At 50.0% G+C, this 18,202-nt stretch overlaps 2 protein-coding genes across 5 annotated transcripts in view; one reads left to right on the forward strand and one right to left on the reverse strand.

Annotated features, from left to right (window-relative positions):
* The window catches only part of LOC122368563 (carboxylesterase 1C-like), a 24,483-nt gene extending 23,603 nt beyond the window's left edge, over positions 1-880 (reverse strand). The window contains exon 1 of the mRNA XM_043342591.1: positions 668-880. The gene's annotated coding sequence lies outside the window, so the exon portion shown is untranslated. The remainder of the gene's footprint in view (positions 1-667) is intronic.
* On the forward strand, positions 659-18,136 carry LOC122368564 (transmembrane protease serine 9-like). Of its 4 annotated transcripts, none has more exons than XM_043342592.1 (8): positions 659-889; positions 3,956-4,147; positions 10,165-10,288; positions 15,254-15,712; positions 16,066-16,208; positions 16,513-16,713; positions 17,028-17,228; positions 17,504-18,136. In XM_043342592.1, exons 1-8 carry the CDS (start codon positions 713-715, stop codon positions 17,681-17,683), a joined length of 1,677 nt encoding a protein of 558 aa, XP_043198527.1. In that variant the 5' UTR covers positions 659-712; the 3' UTR covers positions 17,684-18,136. The 4 variants fall into 4 exon arrangements, with proteins under 4 accessions (XP_043198527.1, XP_043198529.1, XP_043198528.1 ...); XM_043342594.1 differs by having other exon boundaries at positions 16,513-16,650; XM_043342593.1 differs by having other exon boundaries at positions 10,219-10,288.
* The last annotated feature ends 66 nt before the right edge of the window (positions 18,137-18,202 follow it).

Below are 18,202 nucleotides of genomic sequence, written 5' to 3' on the forward strand. Positions count from 1 at the left end.
TTTATAATCTGTTAATATACAAACTAACAAAAACATGTGGTTCATGTATCTGACCTAACAAGGCACTTGCAGGGTTTAAAACATTGGCTGTTTGGTGCATCTGTGTCAGCACGGAAGTTTCCACCGATCAAGTGCTGGTGACCCTATCTGCTCAATGCTTGTCCTGACGACCGATGGCAATTGGCAAACATTTGCCCACTTCAACCGTCTACACAATATAGGCTTGCATTATTAACCCGTCAAAAGGCTTTGTGGTGTCTGCTCTTGCCGTGATTGCAGCTTTGATTGTCTTTCACACTCACAAGTCACAGAATTGCTTCTTAACAAGTTTACACTCACTTCTGATGAGCATGTACCTACATTATCGTCCTCTAGTGGGGATCAATGGCGTATTCACTCGAACAATTAAAGCCCGTTTGTCGGAATGCACATACTGGTAAGCTCTATTGGTGCCTGCGACCTACTCTCAGTTTTGTCAAAAAAAAAAAGTACGTAGTGAGCCGATGGTTGATGGCAGTCAGGCTGTAGGTATTCATGAAGCTGTTTACTTGGCGATGGCACCAGCAGCCTTGCATCTATATATGGTTTAATGAGGTCTTCAGGTTTTAAGTCTGTACTCTGTAGTTGTTCATCTAAAATAATAAGTAGGTACAAAAGTCATTCTTACCGTTCAGATTGCAAGCGTCCTCCGGCCCAGCCTTGGCCTGCCGGGATGCGCTGGTGCGGCAGATGTGTGCCGCTGGTGCTGGTGCTGGTGCTGGTGGTGCCGTCCCTGGCTGCGGCTTCACGCAACACCACCGACTGCGGCACCAGGCGGCAGTTGGTGCAGCCCGGCCGTCCGGTGGTGATTACTTCTCCCGGCTACCCGGCCGATCACGCACGCCGACAGGTCAGTCGTGGTGCAGTGTTTGTATTTGTATTTGAATTGACAATTAAAACACTCCATATTAAAATGGCTATTCTGAGTGTCGCGTCTGAGTTAAAAGGAAAAACGGGTTAAAATGCACACAACTCACAGCACTCAGCAAACATCGAACCATTCACTCATCCCTAAATACCTACGTTAACACCACTCGGAAACGGAGCGCTGAAAACTTTCCATAGATAGGCTCCTAAAATCACGGGGCAGGCGATTATATAATTGGTTGGGCGATGCTGTAGAGCAGGCGCCGCCTCCCTGCTTCGGTTCTCACGCGTGGGAGAGCCAGATCAATGTCCCGCTGTGTCGAACGTGAGCGGCAGGGAAGAGTTGGCTAAGATTTTTATGGAAGGAAGAGTTGGCTAGGGCAGTGTTTTTAGAGACAGGCACGACATGCGCCGAGCGTTTTGAGTTTTCGCCAACTGATTAAGAGATGCTTCGTTGTGATTGTGAATCCCGTCGTGTTGGGATTATAACTTATAGCTTATATGTTATGGAGTTATCACGTCAGAACGGTTGTGATTAAAATTAAAACTGTTTCAAATGGTGTGAGTGCTCAGATCATGTGCACATTCGTCAGAGCTTACTTACTGATTCAGTCCTCAGTCAGGCTTCACATGCTCATTCCACGTTCAGTGTCCACGACGACAGTGGCGGATCCAGGGGGGGGGGGCAAAATGGGCATTTGCCCCCCCCCCCAAACGGCATACTTTTAACACTACGCCTATGGACGATGCATGGAAAGAATCGATAAATTGTTATGGTTTGCCCCCCCCCCCCCAAAAAAAAACTCTGAGCTGGATCCGCCTCTGCACGACGATACAATTAAATAGAGAATAGAAAGAGGAGACCGTCAGGGACCGCGGATTCAAATTCTCGTAGGGTGTGCAAGATGTGGCGATTGGGCCCCCATCTCACGCCGGGCCCCTTCCAAAAAGTCAGCGCCGCCACTGCTCCGGAATAAGCCGGTTCTAAGGAAGCGGGGCGGGAAAACCTTCAAAATTGACGGTCGTAAGATGACTGAGCGAGCATCTTACGGTCAGGAGATGCATGAGCAGAGTAAATGCACATGCATGCATGCAACGTGATCCAAATCGATCTCCGATTTTCCCAAGCAGGCCCCTAAAGGCTTACAGTGACCTTCAAGGGCCCCTACGGGCCTCAGAGAGCCCTTTTGCACAGTTGATGTTGGCACACTTCTTTTTATCATGGACTACATGAATTAGTTTAAAAATAAAACACGGCCGGCGGGATGTTTGGGCTCATCGATTTGGCCCCTATGACCTATGGGGGTCTGGCCTCCGGCCCCCTTAGCTTCCCCATTGCTCTACGGCCCACACGCTGGCTTTGGGGCCCCATAAAGGCCGCACGCCAGCTCCTGAGACCCAAAGCCGGCAATTCTAAGGGTCACCGACGCACCGCACACGGTTTTTGAAGGTGCCATAACGGCCTCTGGAATACCTCATGTACATAGAAATATGGATGCCCACGCCGCTTCTTGGGCCCCCACACCGGGCTCTTTGACACCGTTCGCCGGCTCCATGGGGTACCAACTACTACCAAGCAAGCTCGCCTGGAGGTCCCCCACCGTCTCTTGGCGCCCGAGTAGCCTCGATGCCTGAATAGGGCCCCGAGACATCGACCTTGGCCAAGAAGCGTTCGTGTAGGCCCTCAGAAACTGGTGTGAGCCCTGATATTACTGTGTGGGCTACTCAGGCACTTCTGTCGGGTCATCATGCATCGATTTGGGTCTGAGCTAGTGAGGGTTATCAGAAGCATCCTTTAGCCCTGCGACTTCAGAGATTGGTGTGAGATCATAAAAAAGAAAGTGAGGGCACTCCGAGGCTTGCAAAGGGCTTTTCCTCGGAGGTCAGCCTTGGCCGAACGGCGTTCCTCAAACTGGTGTAGGGCGCTGAGATTACTGAATGGGACTCTCGAGTATTGGCATGGGGCCCTCAACTATCAGCAAGGAGCCCTCAGGAGCCGGTAAGGGCTCCTCTGCGGCATGCATAAGCCATCCGATCTGAGGTCGGTGTGAGATCCTAAAAAAGGGCTGAGTGCACTTAAAAACCTGCGTATGGCCCTCAGAGATCAGCTTTGACCAGACGGCGGTCGTGGACGCCCTTAGAAACTGACGTAGGGGCCGCCTCAGTCGGTCGGCCCTCTCACATCAGCCTGGGGATCTCAGGAATCGGCCTGGGGCCCTCAAGAGCCGGTTAGGGCCCTCGGAAAGTGGCATTATACCCTGAGATAGCTGTGTAAGGCCCTCGGGTAACGGCTTGGGGCCCTCGGGCATCGGCCTGCGCCCCCGGGCATTGGCCAGAGGTCCTTGGATATCGGTCTGGGGCCCCTCTAGAGCCGGTGAGGGCCTTCAGAAACTGGTATGGGGCCCTGAGATAACTCTGTGGGCTTTCAGGTGCTGATGCGGGACCCTTAGGCATCGGCCCCAAGAGGGGGTTAAGGAGGGCAGGGGGCAGGGGCCCTCAAGAGCCGGTTAGGGCCCTCAGAAACTGGCGTGGATCCCTGAGCTAGCAATGTAGGTACTCAGACACCGGCGTGGGACCTTTAGACATCGACTTGGGACCCTTGGGCATCGGCCTGGGCCCTCAAGAGCCGGTGGGAGCGCTAAAAAATGGCGTGGTTGGGGTTCTGAGATAACCCCTGAGATAACACTAGAACCTGTTCACGCCTTCAGGCACCGGTGCGAGACCATCAGGCTCGCGCTGGGGCCCTGGAGAATCGGCTTGGGACACTCAAGCGCCAGGGCCGCATGGGCCCCCACAACGAACTGTGGGTGTGCAAAAATAGGTGTTTGCACACCCTCAGGATTTTCAGGGTGTGCAATTGCACACCCTGCCCCCCCGGAATCCGCGGTCCCTGGAGACCGTTGTCCGTTACAGTTGTCTTCCACTAATAAAATGTCGATGCAGGTAGGCAGGCTAACCCGCCAGACAAGGGTGCTTTGCGGGTTGCCTACCCAGCCAGCTCTCGTCGGCGTCGCCAGTGACGTCACTACCTTTCTGACTAATCCAACAGCGTTGCTCGTGGCGGCTGCAGCCGTCCCGACCCAGTGACGTCATCCGGCTGGTGTGCACGGACGTGGACCTGGCCGGATTTCGGCTCGGTGTGCGTGTGGGGGATTATCTGCGCGTGCGCACCTCGGGCCGGAGCCGGCTGATCCAGTACAGAGACCTACTGCACTGCGCTGACGTGCCGCTCACAATACAGGTGATGGGGGAGGGGGGGGGGGTTGGGCTCAAAATAAAGGGGACTGATGGGAGGTCATAATAATGGGGATAAGAGAGAGGAACTCACAATTGAGTGAGGGAGGGGAGGGGGCTCAAGAGCGGAGGGAGGGGGCTCAAAATACCAGGTGAGGGAGGGTCAGGCAGCTCAGGATGCACGTGCATGATGGAAGTGATTAACACAATACAGCTGACGGCAGGCACAGTTGCCGTTCAGCTCATATTGCAGTCAGGGAGCTCCGATCGCTACATCCTTGCAGAATGCAGGTGCACCGTCATTAATGCACAAGAAGGTAACTGTACCGTGCATGGGTATTAGTGGCGTAAAGACCAGATTTAAAAATCCTTGCTATATCCTTGAATGCCGTTTATTAAACTTACTTTTATTCGTATAATTATTCGTATTCATCGGAAATGAAAACCTCTCTACGCTACAGCTATTAAATGTTAAATGTGAATATAAATGAATTTCAAGCTGTCATGTCATGTGAGTTGCTGCTGCATTGGTATCGTCTTTCAAGGGGTGGGCCTCATGGCCTTGGGCCTCATAGTATTAGGGGAAGTTGGGGGAACGCCGAATACTTTTTTTCTGACGCCCGTAGCACGCAAGGTAGACAACATAAGCTATTCTTGTTGGCGTCATTCGAGAGGCCAGTCTTTTGCCTTTCAAACATACCAGGCGCATTTGATGAATTCGCATACCGTAAAGTGGGGCTATTTGAAACGGATTTTACAGTTTTTTGCCTCTCCCTTTAAGACGGCTCATATTTCTTATAGCATGTAAATTGCAAAAATGTAGTTCTCTGTGAGCTCTTTCATATAGGTGTATTTTGGTTCAGCTAGTAACAATGACTGAGGTTATTTTTTATGTTAAAGCCTGTCTCAAATAGCCCCATAGGGTGGGGCTATTTGAGACAGTTTTAGTTGCAAGGAAATTAAAGAAAATCGGTCACGCTAGAGATAATTTTTCAAACGCCATGCATTTGGAAATTGAATTTTGATCATTTTGGCATAAGTTGTTTTTTTCAAAGACTGTTATATGACTTTTATATTCAATCTTTTCCTTTTTCGTAGGACACTTCATTTCGGTAGGGTATAAAATTGCATCACTATATGCTAAGGCTATCATAATATGGTGTGACCCATAGCTTTCAAACTGACGGGATGATCATCAAGGACCATTTTAAAGTCATCGACAGTAAAATTTTGACAGTAAGTTTTTGTATATAGCCCCGGTGACGTGAAAACAGATATACCGAAAGTCGGTGGGGCTATTTGAGACAGTCTCGCTACCTTATGAAGCACACTGTAATGAATCAAACAAGGCAAAAGGTTTCCCAAAACATTTGAGTGAATGGTCTGCATGATTGTTTGTTCCATTGTACATCTCCATGCGAAGAAATAACAGAAAAATGTTAAACGGTTTTGATTTTATGCCGATTTTCCTCGATCGCTGCATGCCGCATCAATTGGCCGGTTACCCTACCACATCAAGTACTTGGATAGGCTCACCTAACAGTACGTTCATGTGTTAAGTAACATTCGATGGTGTTTTTTGGTCAACCAAGGTAGATATAACTATGTTGATTGTCGAATGAGTCAGTGACTGATGAAGCACATTTTAAGCACATATTCATCAGAATAATTAGTTTGGTCACCAGCTAAAGGGTTATTATGTTACACTACGAACATGTAAATATTGCTTGCTGCTTAAATTACCTACCATGAACCCACTGCACGTTTATGACCACGACCGATTCACCGGTGTTGCTCATGTCGAACGGTCGATGCACTTCAGGTAGATGGCGGCAAGTCTTCTCGGGTGCATCGCATCACCGTTATCATCAGCTATTTGGCATATCCGTTGAGGTTTGACCAGGTGGGCATCATCGGGATTCTGAGACAATGGGTTACGCAATCGGCAGTACCGTTAACAATATATAATTTTTTCATGAAAAATGTGCTTAACCTATAAGCAAAAAGGTAGTAGCGATAGATACAGTGGCGAAGCTGTTAAAACTTCACCTTTTTTAAGTTGCAGGTAGGGGTCCTTTTCGAGCAACTTAAATTGTGCGTTTTTCTGTATTTCGTATTTTATTGCAAATTTCTTTCAGAACTTTTCGAAATTTTCAAAAAGGTTATTCAGAGCATTCATTGTTCAATTCCACATCAGCCTAAGCAAAAATGACGAAAAAACATCAAACAGTTTTCATTTTACAGCGATTTTACTATACCATTGCCTTGCTGTCTCAAATAGCCCCACTGTCTCAAATAGCCCCACTTTACGGTACCGTTAAGCGCACAAACTAAAAATATCAAAGAAGTGACTTTTTCGGCGTTGCCCCGGACTGCGGGGAAAGCCGAAAATGGAAGAAATGATCTACGGGGAATGCCGACATTGATGTTTTGCCACTTTATCTCAAACTTTATCCAGAATTTATCAAAGCTGACACGCGTTTTAAGAGCTTGAGGACGCTTGGTGCACACTGGAAGTTATTGTGTGTGATATAAAAACTGGAATAATTGTGTGATATAAAAAGAAAATGCCAGGTAAATAATTCCTTATAGGTAACAGGCCGTTGTGTCGGTTGAAAGTGTAATTTGTGTGACTAAAAATTCGCGTTGCTATTCTACAGCAGTAAAGTCCAAGTAGCGTGCTTTAACGTGCGTAATTGCACGTTTTCGGCATTACCCCAGCCAGCCATACTTTCATTTGCAGGCCCATAACTTTTCAACGTGCCGTATAAATTTCAAATAGGCAGCACACTTATGCAAAGACATGCTGAAGATTACTTGACCGAAATGGCCAGACAAACGGTAGCATAATGAGTAAGAAATGCAGCTTCAAAGGCGCATGTAGTACAAGAAACGCGTACCTTGAAAACGCTCTTGGCGCCCTCACAGCCGAAGTATTCCGAATGACGACTCGTAACAAACATGCGATAATTGTAGTCACTTAAGCTTCAGAGCATCACTGACAGGTGGCATCCATGTCTTACGGTTTTCGAAATATCTCGAATTTCGGCTTTGCCCCAACTCCGGCATTGCCCCAACTTCCCCTACCCTGATTAGAGGAAGGGTAATTATTTGGCTCAGTTCTGTTATCCAGATGTGTCGATCCTGTAGGAACCTACATATTTTGGATGCCTGTCATCGTGCAAGGGGCGGTTTTGTTTGTGCTGGAATATGTCTTGTGTCCATATGTTGAGGTCACCCTGCAGATTCGTTCACTCGAGTACCTTCTGTTTATGTAAATTGAGCCAGTTGTTTAGTGGAGAAGGATTCCCCGCCGTGCCTTTCGATGTCCGCTCGCTGATTGTTGATGACAGTTAGTGGCTGACTCAATGTCTGGTGCTCGTTGGCAGCCCGGAATGCGGTCAGCCGCTGGACATGGTGTTGACAGTCGCTCCGTCCCAGTGTTTATGATAGGGGTTTTCCGGTGATATCGGTGCAGTGCTCATGTCAGTCGCTGCGGAGGTCGGTCGGTCAGCGCGTACCTTATGGTATTTCTCATGCTTTCAGAGCAAACACCGAACCTGAACGTCAAAACAAGTGCATACCGATTACCGAATGCTATTTGCCCGGGCCGGCACACTATAATGCGTTTCGATACTCGTTAGCATTGTGTTTCGGTATCCAAGGATCGATGGGCGGCTGGTTCTTATTTCTTATTTTTATATTTCGCCCACTGATTAGCTATACCTGCTCGAGAGCTGATGCCACTAAGCCACAAATCACAGGCTTACGTCTGGTAGTGGTACTTGCCATTTTACAACCCGATACGGTCACGTGCCCATGGTATCACCTCTGGCGTCCCCCTCCCAGGCCCCTCGCCGGTCTGCCGTCTGATTGGGAGACATGTGTCTCTGCAGTCACGTGTGACGTGTGCCGACACTCGTCCGAGGCGTCAACAGCGCCTAAGACGTCTGCACCCGAGACATTTGACTGACGTCTGTAAAGTGCCTGGTAAAACCGCGCTATCAATGCAAGTTCTAACCTTTCTGTACACGTGATTAGTGCATGCTGTGTACAAAATAATATATATTTATTTTGCTGCATTGTATAAGTTAGGTATAGTATTTTTGCATTTTCGGTAGGCATATTTGATTAGTTAGTCGTATGTAGGTGCATACACATGCATACACAGCTATTTTTTATCGTCAAGCTTCCTGCCCGTTTACCTAGTCCCGTAGGAGCCGTTTCACGATCCGAAAATCGGGCTAGGAAATGGCGGCTGGTATGTATTATGTGGTTGCCATATACGCTCGACTGCTGTATGATTTGTTACGGTTTTTAGTTGAATAAAGGTGCAGATTTACACAAAGGCTATAGAGCGACGCAATTTGAATTGAGCTGCGGGACACCAGTTTGCATAAAAGTTGCCTGGGGCCAGTCTGTGAAATCCGACAAATAAAACCTTTATAAGTTGGTGCCGTATGCAGGTTTGCTGCAACAAAACGTCCATGTTATTTATATGAAGCAGCTTAGATCGACCCTATTACATGTTCCAGGACTCGTGAGGCTAATTCACACTATGTAGTCACTAAGAGTAGGGGAAGTTGGGGCAATGCCGGAGTTGGGGCAAAGCCGAAATTCGAGATATTTCGAAAACCGTAAGACATGGATGCCACCTTTCAGTGATGCTCTGAAGCTTAAGTGACTACAATTATCGCATGTTTGTTACAAGTCGTCATTCGGAATACTTCGGCTGTGAGGGCGCCAAGAGCGTTTTCAAGGTACGCGTTCCTTGTACTACATGCGCCTTTGAAGCTGCATTTCTTACTCATTATGCTACCGTTTGTCTGGCCAATTCGGTCAAGTAATCTTCAGCATGTCTTTGCATAAGTGTGCTGCCTATTTGAAATTTATACGGCACGTTGAAAAGTTATGGGCCTGCAAATGAAAGTATGGCTGGCTGGGGTAATGCCGAAAACGTGTAATTACGCACGTTAAAGCACGCTACGTGGACTTATCTGCTGTAGAATAGCAACGCGAATTTTTAGTCACACAAATTACACTTTCAACCGACACAACGGCCTGTTACCTATAAGGAATTATTTACCTGGCATTTTCTTATTATATCACACAATTATAACTTCCAGTGTGCACCAAGCGTCCTCAAACTCTTAAAACGCGTGTCAGCTTTGATAAATTCTGGATAAAGTTTGAGATAAAGTGGCAAAACATCAATGTCGGCATTCCCCGTAGATCATTTCTCCCATTTTCGGCTTTCCCCGCAGTCCGGGGCAACGCCGAAAAAGTCACTTCTTTGATATTTTTAGTTTGTGCGCTTAACGGTATGCGAATTCATCAAATGCGCCTGGTATGTTTGAAAGGCAAAAGACTGGCCTCTCGAATGACGCCAACAAGAATAGCTTATGTTGTCTACCTTGCGTGCTACGGGCGTCAGAAAAAAAGTATTCGGCGTTCCCCCAACTTCCCCTAATGTGTGCGAAAAAAGTGCAAGCTGCCCTGAATTCAAACCTTACTGACGTTTAGGGTTTGGATGAAAATGCCCTTGTAATAGTGCCGGATGACTGGGCCACAGATCCTCTTAGCATCGTCTCCAAAGATCAAACTATAGGAAGTTGCATATTGAACACCTCCCGTAAAATTGTTCCTTCATATGGACGTCGCCATCTGAGAACGTACAGTCCACTGCAGAAGTAATGTGTGGTTTCAGTCATGGGTATGTTCTGCTTCTGATGCCTAGGAACGATTAGCCAGACTGCAACGAGACTTTAAATGTAGCTTACATGTATCTTCACCCTTGCAGCTACAACTTTATCTATTGACGTCTTCTTTTCAATCAGTCCGCATTTAAAAATCGTCGGTCAAAGCCATCCGTTGAGATTGGTAAAACCACACATTACTTTAGCGGTGGGCTGTGACCTAGGATATACGTTCTCCAGCTGCGTGCTCTGCTCTGCCGCCAGGGATTTCGGCTGGGAGAGCGGCTAAGTGTGCTGTCCGCGCTGATAATATGTGATCCGTCGGCAGGGTAAGCCGGGCGAACCGGTGTATATTCAGTTCTCCTCCGATGGCCTGTTCCAGAGACGAGGCTTCAGCTGCCAGGCGTCTGTCTCGCAGCGCGGGGGCGGCGATCGCACCATCTGCTGTAGAGGTGGGAAACGCCGCTCCTTCAGATCGCTTATTAATCTATCGTTTAGATACTTCCTCACTTCCTCTAACTTCACTGGGTTTACGTTTTTTTTTTTTCGTTAAAAATCTTAACTTAGGCAGTTAGGCACGTAAGGCACTTCATTCAACACCAAGCCAGCGACTTCACGTGAACAAAAATATAAACATAATCCAAGTGCTGCAACTTTGATCTAATGTTAAGGTGGGGTGGTGACTTTAACGTTAATTTTATTGAGTAGGTATTCAAATTGAGCATGAACGTTAGAACATGCAATGCATACGAATTAGAGGTGGCAAAAGATGAAAATTTTGGGAACCAGACTCGAACCAGACCCGGCTGGATATTTCTGGAACCAGTCAGACCCGGTCTTAGTTGGAATCGGAACCAGTTGGACCCGTTCCCCAAAAGTCAATTAATACAAACTACTTGTAGGTATCGTTAGTTGCATCAAGTAAAACAGCCTATTTCCCACTGGGAATACTCAGGAGCTATTGTGTGCAAAGAAACATTCACTTCATTCACTTCATATTTTGCAATAATGTGTAGTGTGCAATATGTATAGTTTATGGAAGGACCCGGTTGGACCCGACAGAAAATTTCCTGGAACCGGTCTGGACCCATATGGGTCCAGACTGGTTCTTTGGACCGGGTCCTCGGGTCCACATTTTGCCACCTCTAATACGAATGTCTGGTCTTAGGTCTAACGGTTTGACTTCAGGAAAGAAAGGCGTATTGAAGAAACATCACAGGCGTCATAGAAAGGAATATAGTTTTTGTTACTTTATACTTTTTAACTTTGGTTACACCTACCATATGTTTAACCCGCGAGTTGCTGGGGGGGGGGGGGCGTTAAACGCCCCCACTCATAGGCGGCGGAACGGGGGGGGGGGCACCGGGGCACCGTGCCCCCCCTTGAATTCTGCAATGGGGGCACCAATAGCAAGGTGCCCCCCCTTAAATTTGATGTATTAGTAGGTACTAGGGGCAGATTCGGGGAAAACTCCAAGGGGAGGGCCATGAATCGAAGTGGTGCCCCTACCTATGCCCAAAATTAAAACCTCAACGGATTTCGGCCACTTAATTTTGGTGGTGCCCTATTTTCAGTTTTTTTTTTATTTTCTTTATTTTTGGTTAGTCATGTGATGACTGGTGCCCCTGCACCTGCTAGGCCGCTGATGCCCCTGGAAAGACTGTGGTACCTACCTACCCTGCCCCCTGACAAGCCTACGGTGGGCCCTGACATGACTTAGGTGCCCATGGGCCCTGACAGGCCTGTGGTGTCCTTGCTAAGCCTGTGGTGTCCCTGGGCCTTGGCAGGTTTGTGGTGCCCCTGTTAGAACGCAGGTGCCCTTGACAGGTTTGTGGTGCCTCTGACAATCCTAAATTGCCAACGACAGGCTTGTGGTGCCCTTGACAGGCCCATGGTGTCCTTGCGAGGCCGGTGGTTCCCCTGCGAATCCGATAGTGCCCCTGGCAGGCCTCTGGTGCCCCTGGCAGGTCTGTGGTGCCCCTGGAAGACCTGTAGTGCTTTTGCTAGGCCGATGGTGCTCCTGACAGGCCTGTGGTGCCACTGACAGGCCCGTGGTGCCCCTGCTAGGCCTATGGTACCCCTGGCGGGCCTGCGGTGCCCCTGTCGGCTGTCAGGCCTGTGGTGCTCCTGGCAGGCATGTGGTGACCCCAGGCCCTAAGTCATGACCCATGTGACCTCCACCCTGGGATTCGCCACTGATTAGTACCATGCGATGGCTTCTTGGTAATTTGTTACATGTAGGATTAATGGAATTTATCAAACGAGAATAAGGAAGAGACAAACACATAGGTACTTGGGGATCAGCTTAAAGTTAACCACACATACGGGCAGGGGTGTAATTTTCCTAAAATGATTGTGGGTGCCCAGCTGTAGGGGCGCCCGGCGCCAGGCCGTTTTGGGGCGCGATAGATATTCTTTATGTGGGAGCCTAAATTAACACCGAATTTGATAACATTGCTAGCCGAATGGCGCTTCAAGTGACGTGTCTGACTAAGCAAATACACGCTTAAAAGTGGAAACTGACCGGAAGGACGTAAAAAGCTGTAGAGGGCGCCATCCAGTAGGAGGGGCACCAAATGTGGAGGCACCAGACGGTTACGACTTACGAGGGCGCCGTGAGACGATGAAAAGGGCGCCATTCTCTTGGGAGGGCGCCGAGTGATTGAAAACGCTATGTGGTCCAGGGGCGCTAAGAGGCCAGAAGGGCGCCGCACAGTCAGTAGTGCTACGTTGGTGGGGACGTGGGGACGCCAGATGGTTACGAGGGCGCATTGAGATCATGAAAAGGGCGCCATTCTCGTAAAAGGGTGCCGAGTGATTGAAAACGCTATATGTGGTTCAGGGGCGCTGAGAGGCCAGAAGGGCGCCGAACAGTCGAGGGATGCACGGTGAACAGAGACCTAAGGACGAGAGACGGTCAGGAGGGCGCCGTTAGACCATGAGAATGGCGCGGTGCTGTCAAAAGTGCGCCATTCTCCCAGAAGGGCGCCGAGTGATTAAAAACGCTATATTATCCATGAACGCGAGACGGTCAGGAGGACGCCGTTAGAGCATGCGAAGGGCACCGTACTCTCGAAAGGACGCTTGCAGCCTTGTAAAAGACTTGTGGGTGCATTTTCATCATTGTGTGGGCATACATAATTCAGGATTGTGGGTGCATATGCCCCCACAAAGAGATATAAAATTACACCCCTGCATACGGGGGTGAACTGCCATTTTCGTTTAGTAAAAAATAAAATTAAAAAAAAAATCATCGTGTCAGGGCTGTGACGAAAAATAAGTGGCCTAAATCCGATGAGAAAACAGGATTTGGGGGTACCCTAGGTTTGGCTCCTTGAGCCATGGTGCCCCCCCTTGTCTCAAATCGTTCCGCCGCCTATGCCCCCACTTTTTTCGCCGGGCCATAGCATAAAAACGGCGCGCCGCAGGCGCGCCAAATTTTGGGTACCTGTAGGGAATTGATTGAAGTTTATTGTGACAAAGTTTCAAAAAAATCGGTCGGAAAATTTTTGAGATATCGAGGTTTTAGTGACGTCATGATTTCTGAGTTTTCGACCAAAAACGGCATATGTTCAAAAAATCATATAAAATCACAGAATAGACATAGAGACATGCCGTAAACGCCATTAGACTGCCAATACCATGAACAATCAAATGGCTATCTTCGATTATTGATTATCGTTCCGTATTTTCCATAATCTTGAACTGAATCTTGGCAATTTTTCGTGAGTACTTCACGACCATGATACATGCATTTCTTAAATTGAACTTTTTGAGCCAAACACGTACACATATGATAAAATGAATGTCACCATCGTGTTCTACGCCCCAAATTACCTGTAAAACATGTGTCACAGGCTGCGAATATCAGTTTTGATTTTCGGGGATATGTGCCTACCCGGTTGACCTGACCTTGACCCTGACCTATGCTTGACTGACCCCTACATGGAGCTGACACTATTGTAGGCCTTATATGATGGATTGTGCACCGTTTTGACAGAGTTTATGACGAGAGGCGCCCATTGCGAAGTCCTGAAGTCCATGCTGCTGAAAGCCCGATTTCAGGTGTTTGACCTGACCTTGACCCGACCTGTGACCTCAAAATTCAACTTTAATGTACTCATCTGAAGCGTCTCGTCGCGCTCTTTCGTTTGCCGCCTCGTGCGTTTCGCTGCGCCTATTGGTTCTCGAGTTATCGGCTGGGGGCGTTTAACGCCCCCCCCCCCCCCAGCAAACGGTGGGTGGCGAAATACCCCAGCAACTGCCGGGTTAAGTTGTGCAATGTGCTTTATATTAACACGCGCACCGACGGGGGTCTGCACCAACTTAGTACCGACGCCCCCCCCCCCCCCTGAGATCTCGAGAACGAAGCAGGATAGCGACAAGCGGTAAACGGCATCGGATACGCACGGACAAGGTCTACAATTTTTACGAAGGTCGTTTTCAGGTCAGGTCAAAGATGACGTCACAGGGGTCAAAAAGGTCAAAATGGCGGCGCTCGATATTGAGTTTTTCTCGAATAGCTTTCGAATTAGTCAAGATAGGAACAAACTGAGGGCATCATCGTGATCCTCTCGTCAATCCACATCGAATAATATATATGTTGACCTCGAAAGGTCAAGGTCAAAGGTTGACCTCAGGTCACGTGACCTCGAGGTCATCATGCCTATCATTCGATGCGTCTTGACGAGCTGAACACAATGAGACCATCCGCGCGGCTGTATCTTGTTCCTGTACGGAGTTATTGGCAAAAAACCTTTGGTGACCTTTGATGACGTCACATGACCTTACAGCTGCCCAACAGCAAAACAGACCTCAAGGTAGTGAAGGTTGATCGTATATGAAGTCATGTATGGTATATGGGGCCATTCCGACCCGTTTTAGTGGTAAAAACAGGGAGTTGATTTTTCCCCCGTTGACTTATAATGGGGAGGTCGAGAAATTGACCTGACCTTAGGTCACCGAGATCAAAATTCCGAGATATAAAAATTGTAGCTACTAATGACCTAATAACATCCTGCGACTTTCAAAGGCCTCCGACATCTACTGTAGCTCTGGCACGGTGACAAAGTTGCAAAAAAGTGACTTGAGGTTGGGTCATTCAAAGTGACCTGGTGACCTGACCTTAAAAGTTAGGAGGTTCAAACTTGCACAACATGTGTAAAATTGATGAGAGAATATTCGCACCAAATTTCGCGGCGGTACGCGCCGCGGTTTTCCCGCTATTCGCGAAAAACCTCAGGGGGGCGGATATCCGCCCCCCCCCGTCGGTGCGCGACGGGGGTGCGCGTCGCGGTCCCCCCCGTCGGTGCGCGACTCACTGCTGTGGCAGTGAGCCACAGCAGTTCCGAATATCGCTCTTTTTTATTATAGTCAAAAGTCACAACTGAACTAACTCGCTCCACGGCCTCCTTCAGAGTGCGGCATATCATTCATCTCGGAGTCGGCTAAGAACGTGACGCGGTGGACCACCGAGCCTCCCGCCGTTCTGAGTTCACCAGCACCAGTCAGCTCCGAGCTCTCGACAGCCCGAATCAGTACACCTGGCTCCGACCGCCCCACCGGCCGACCTGCGGTCACGCCGTCCACACCACCTGTCCACACGGCCCACCTGTCCACCTGGTACCACGTGACCGACGCCCACCCCATCGGCCGCTCTCCATCGGACCCACTCGGTCCGTCCGCGGCCGGATCTGAGCAGGGGACGTCTCAGAGCCGGTCCGTGCCGCGGCTGCGGCAGCGGGGGAGGGCCGGCCGGCAGCAGCAGCGACCGGCGCGACTGCCGGCGCGAGCGGCCGACCTCCGGGTGGTCGGAGGAGAGGAGGTGGCACCCGGAGCCTACCCGTGGGCCGCCTTCCTGGTGCTCACCGTCCAGGGTGAGGCCGCCGCACGGGGCGGGGAGGGAGCTTCACCGGACGGGGCGGGGAGGGAGCGGGGTGAGGTCCGGCGAGAGGTCTAGGGTGGGAGCTGTGGAGAAGGGGGCTGGGATGTTAGCGCTCGGTGCCTGACGTATGATTAGATCTTCGGTCGTTTTCACCATCTTTCGGAGTTTCACTAAGTTAAGTTGTGACTGTACCTATTGATAGTCAGACATACCCGATGAATCCGAGTATGATTTTAATCTAATAAAAATGAACTCATTACTGACCTGACATACACCAGTCATGACAGAGCAACACACAGCACGCACCTTTTGTCTCAGTGTGAGAATAACTCTGCCCTGTTTCAGGCCAGGCAGGGTTCATCTGCGGGGCGACCGTCATCAGTCGCAGCTACCTGGTGACCGCCGCCCACTGCGTGTACCGCGCCGACGCCGCCACAGTTCTGCTGGGGTACACCTCGCTCCGGGCACCCGGCCCGCACAGCGTCCAGGTCAGGTCCGCAGCGGCAAGGGGTCGTTATTGGGAGGGCGGCTTGAGTCAGGGCGAACCGAGATTCTGTCGTGACGACGACCTGCAGAGGGCAGGTAAAGGTGATGGTCTGAAGTCAGCTAATCATTACAGCATCAAGTCATGATACTGACCTGAACTCAGTTCACCGACTAAGGAACGGGCAAGAGTCACGTAAGGATTGGCCTGAACGAATAACCGGATTAAATTCAGCACTGCGCACTGATGGCCTGTCTCCCAGCCCCACGACCACCCCGTGTCTCCAGTTTTTATTTTTCTTTGCCTAGGTGCCGGCTGCGGAGGCGGTGGTGCACCCCGGCTGGTCGGCCAGGTTTGTGACACACGACATCGCGCTGCTCCGACTGCAGCGGCCCATTGAATACAGCGAGGCCGTCCGACCCATCTGCCTGCCCACCCGACAGCAGGTCAAACGATACACGTTCATTTGGGGATTATGGACACATCGAGATCATGCAGAATATACTTCTGTGAGGAAATATTCCCGCTCTTTATTTATTTTAAAGTACAACGCTCGTTTTCAGAGTGACTCTTTGTATTACTTATTTCAGAGTGACTCGTTTTCAGAGTGACTCTTTGTATTACTTAAGTATTACTTATCTTTTCCCTTATGTCGTTCAAGGAGTCTTGTTGTATTTTCCTGTCGTGTCCATAACCCACATTACTCTTGTAATATTCACGCTCGACTACAGTCCACTGCACTGGACGACGATACAGCGGGGTGCGCTAACACCGCCGCCTGTCGGTCAGGTGGCTGAACTAAGCCTCTCCTTCCTTCCCCCAGGTGGCGGAGACGTTTGCCGGCGAGCTGGGCACAGTTCTGGGCTGGGGCGGGGGCGGCGCCACGGACGGCGACTCCAAGGGTCGTCTGAGGGCGGCTCAGGTACCCCTGATGGCCAACTGTCGCTGCCAGCTGGTCTGGCCGGTGGTGGTGACGCCGCTGAAAATGTGCGCCAGCGGCCGACTGGGTACCTCCTCCTGCGGGGTGAGTTGGGCGCGGCAGCTCCGAGGTAGGAAAATTGTGCAATGAGGCACATAGGACAGATTGGGGAATTGATGCAGATAGGGCAGTCTCTGTCCAATCTTGCATTCGATTCATTGGTTTCCCTCATAGATGATAGGGGGTGACGAGCCTGGCATCAGTGATCACAGTCCGATCCTCGTTCCATGCATCGCTTGGCGTTCACTCATCTGCAGCACCGCTTATTTTCTCTCCTCTGACCAAGCCCGGCCGTCTCTGACCTCACGCCCCTACCGCAGGGCGACTCTGGCGGCGCGCTGCAGGTGACCTCGGGTCAAGGTCACGCCGTGCTGGTGGGCGTGGTCAGCTGGGGGTCAGCGTTCGGCTGTGACCGGGGCCGACCGAGCGGCTACACACGCGTGACGCCCTACCTCGACTGGATCGAGGCGCAGTCCGGAGTCGCCATACAGCCGTACTGAGTCTCAGGCAAGAGTCGACTCTTCAGGACTATAGAGAGCAGTCGGGAGTCGCCATACAGCCATACTGAGCTTCACGCGAGTCGACTCTCCTGAACTATAGAGAGCAGTCCGGAGTCGCCATACAGCCGTGCTGAGTCTCAGGCAAGAGTCGACTCTCCAGGACTATAGAGAGCAGTCCGGAGTCGCCGTGCAGCCGTACTAAGTTCAAGTTAACGCACCGCAAACTGACTCTACAGGACTACAGAGAGCAATCTGCATACAGTCGTACTCAGTTTCGCGCTTCGAGTCCTGGAACACAGGTCTGTCGGCCATCAGAGAATCATCTAGGGGCGTGGCTCGGGAGCGCAGGACCTGGGAAAACAGTAATGTCTACCAATTCCCAGTTCTGACCAGACTGTAGGGCCAGCGAAGGAGCAGCGAAGAAGCTGCATTGCCCCAATGTCAGTTACCTACTTGCGTGGCCTTTTGTGCGAATGTTATTGTGCAGTGCCTGCGCGAAGAAAGCATTTTTTTAACACG

Source organism: Amphibalanus amphitrite, unplaced genomic scaffold (genome assembly GCF_019059575.1).
Source record: "Amphibalanus amphitrite isolate SeventyFive unplaced genomic scaffold, NRLGWU_Aamphi_draft 000957F_arrow, whole genome shotgun sequence".
NCBI lineage: Eukaryota > Metazoa > Arthropoda > Thecostraca > Balanomorpha > Balanidae > Amphibalanus > Amphibalanus amphitrite.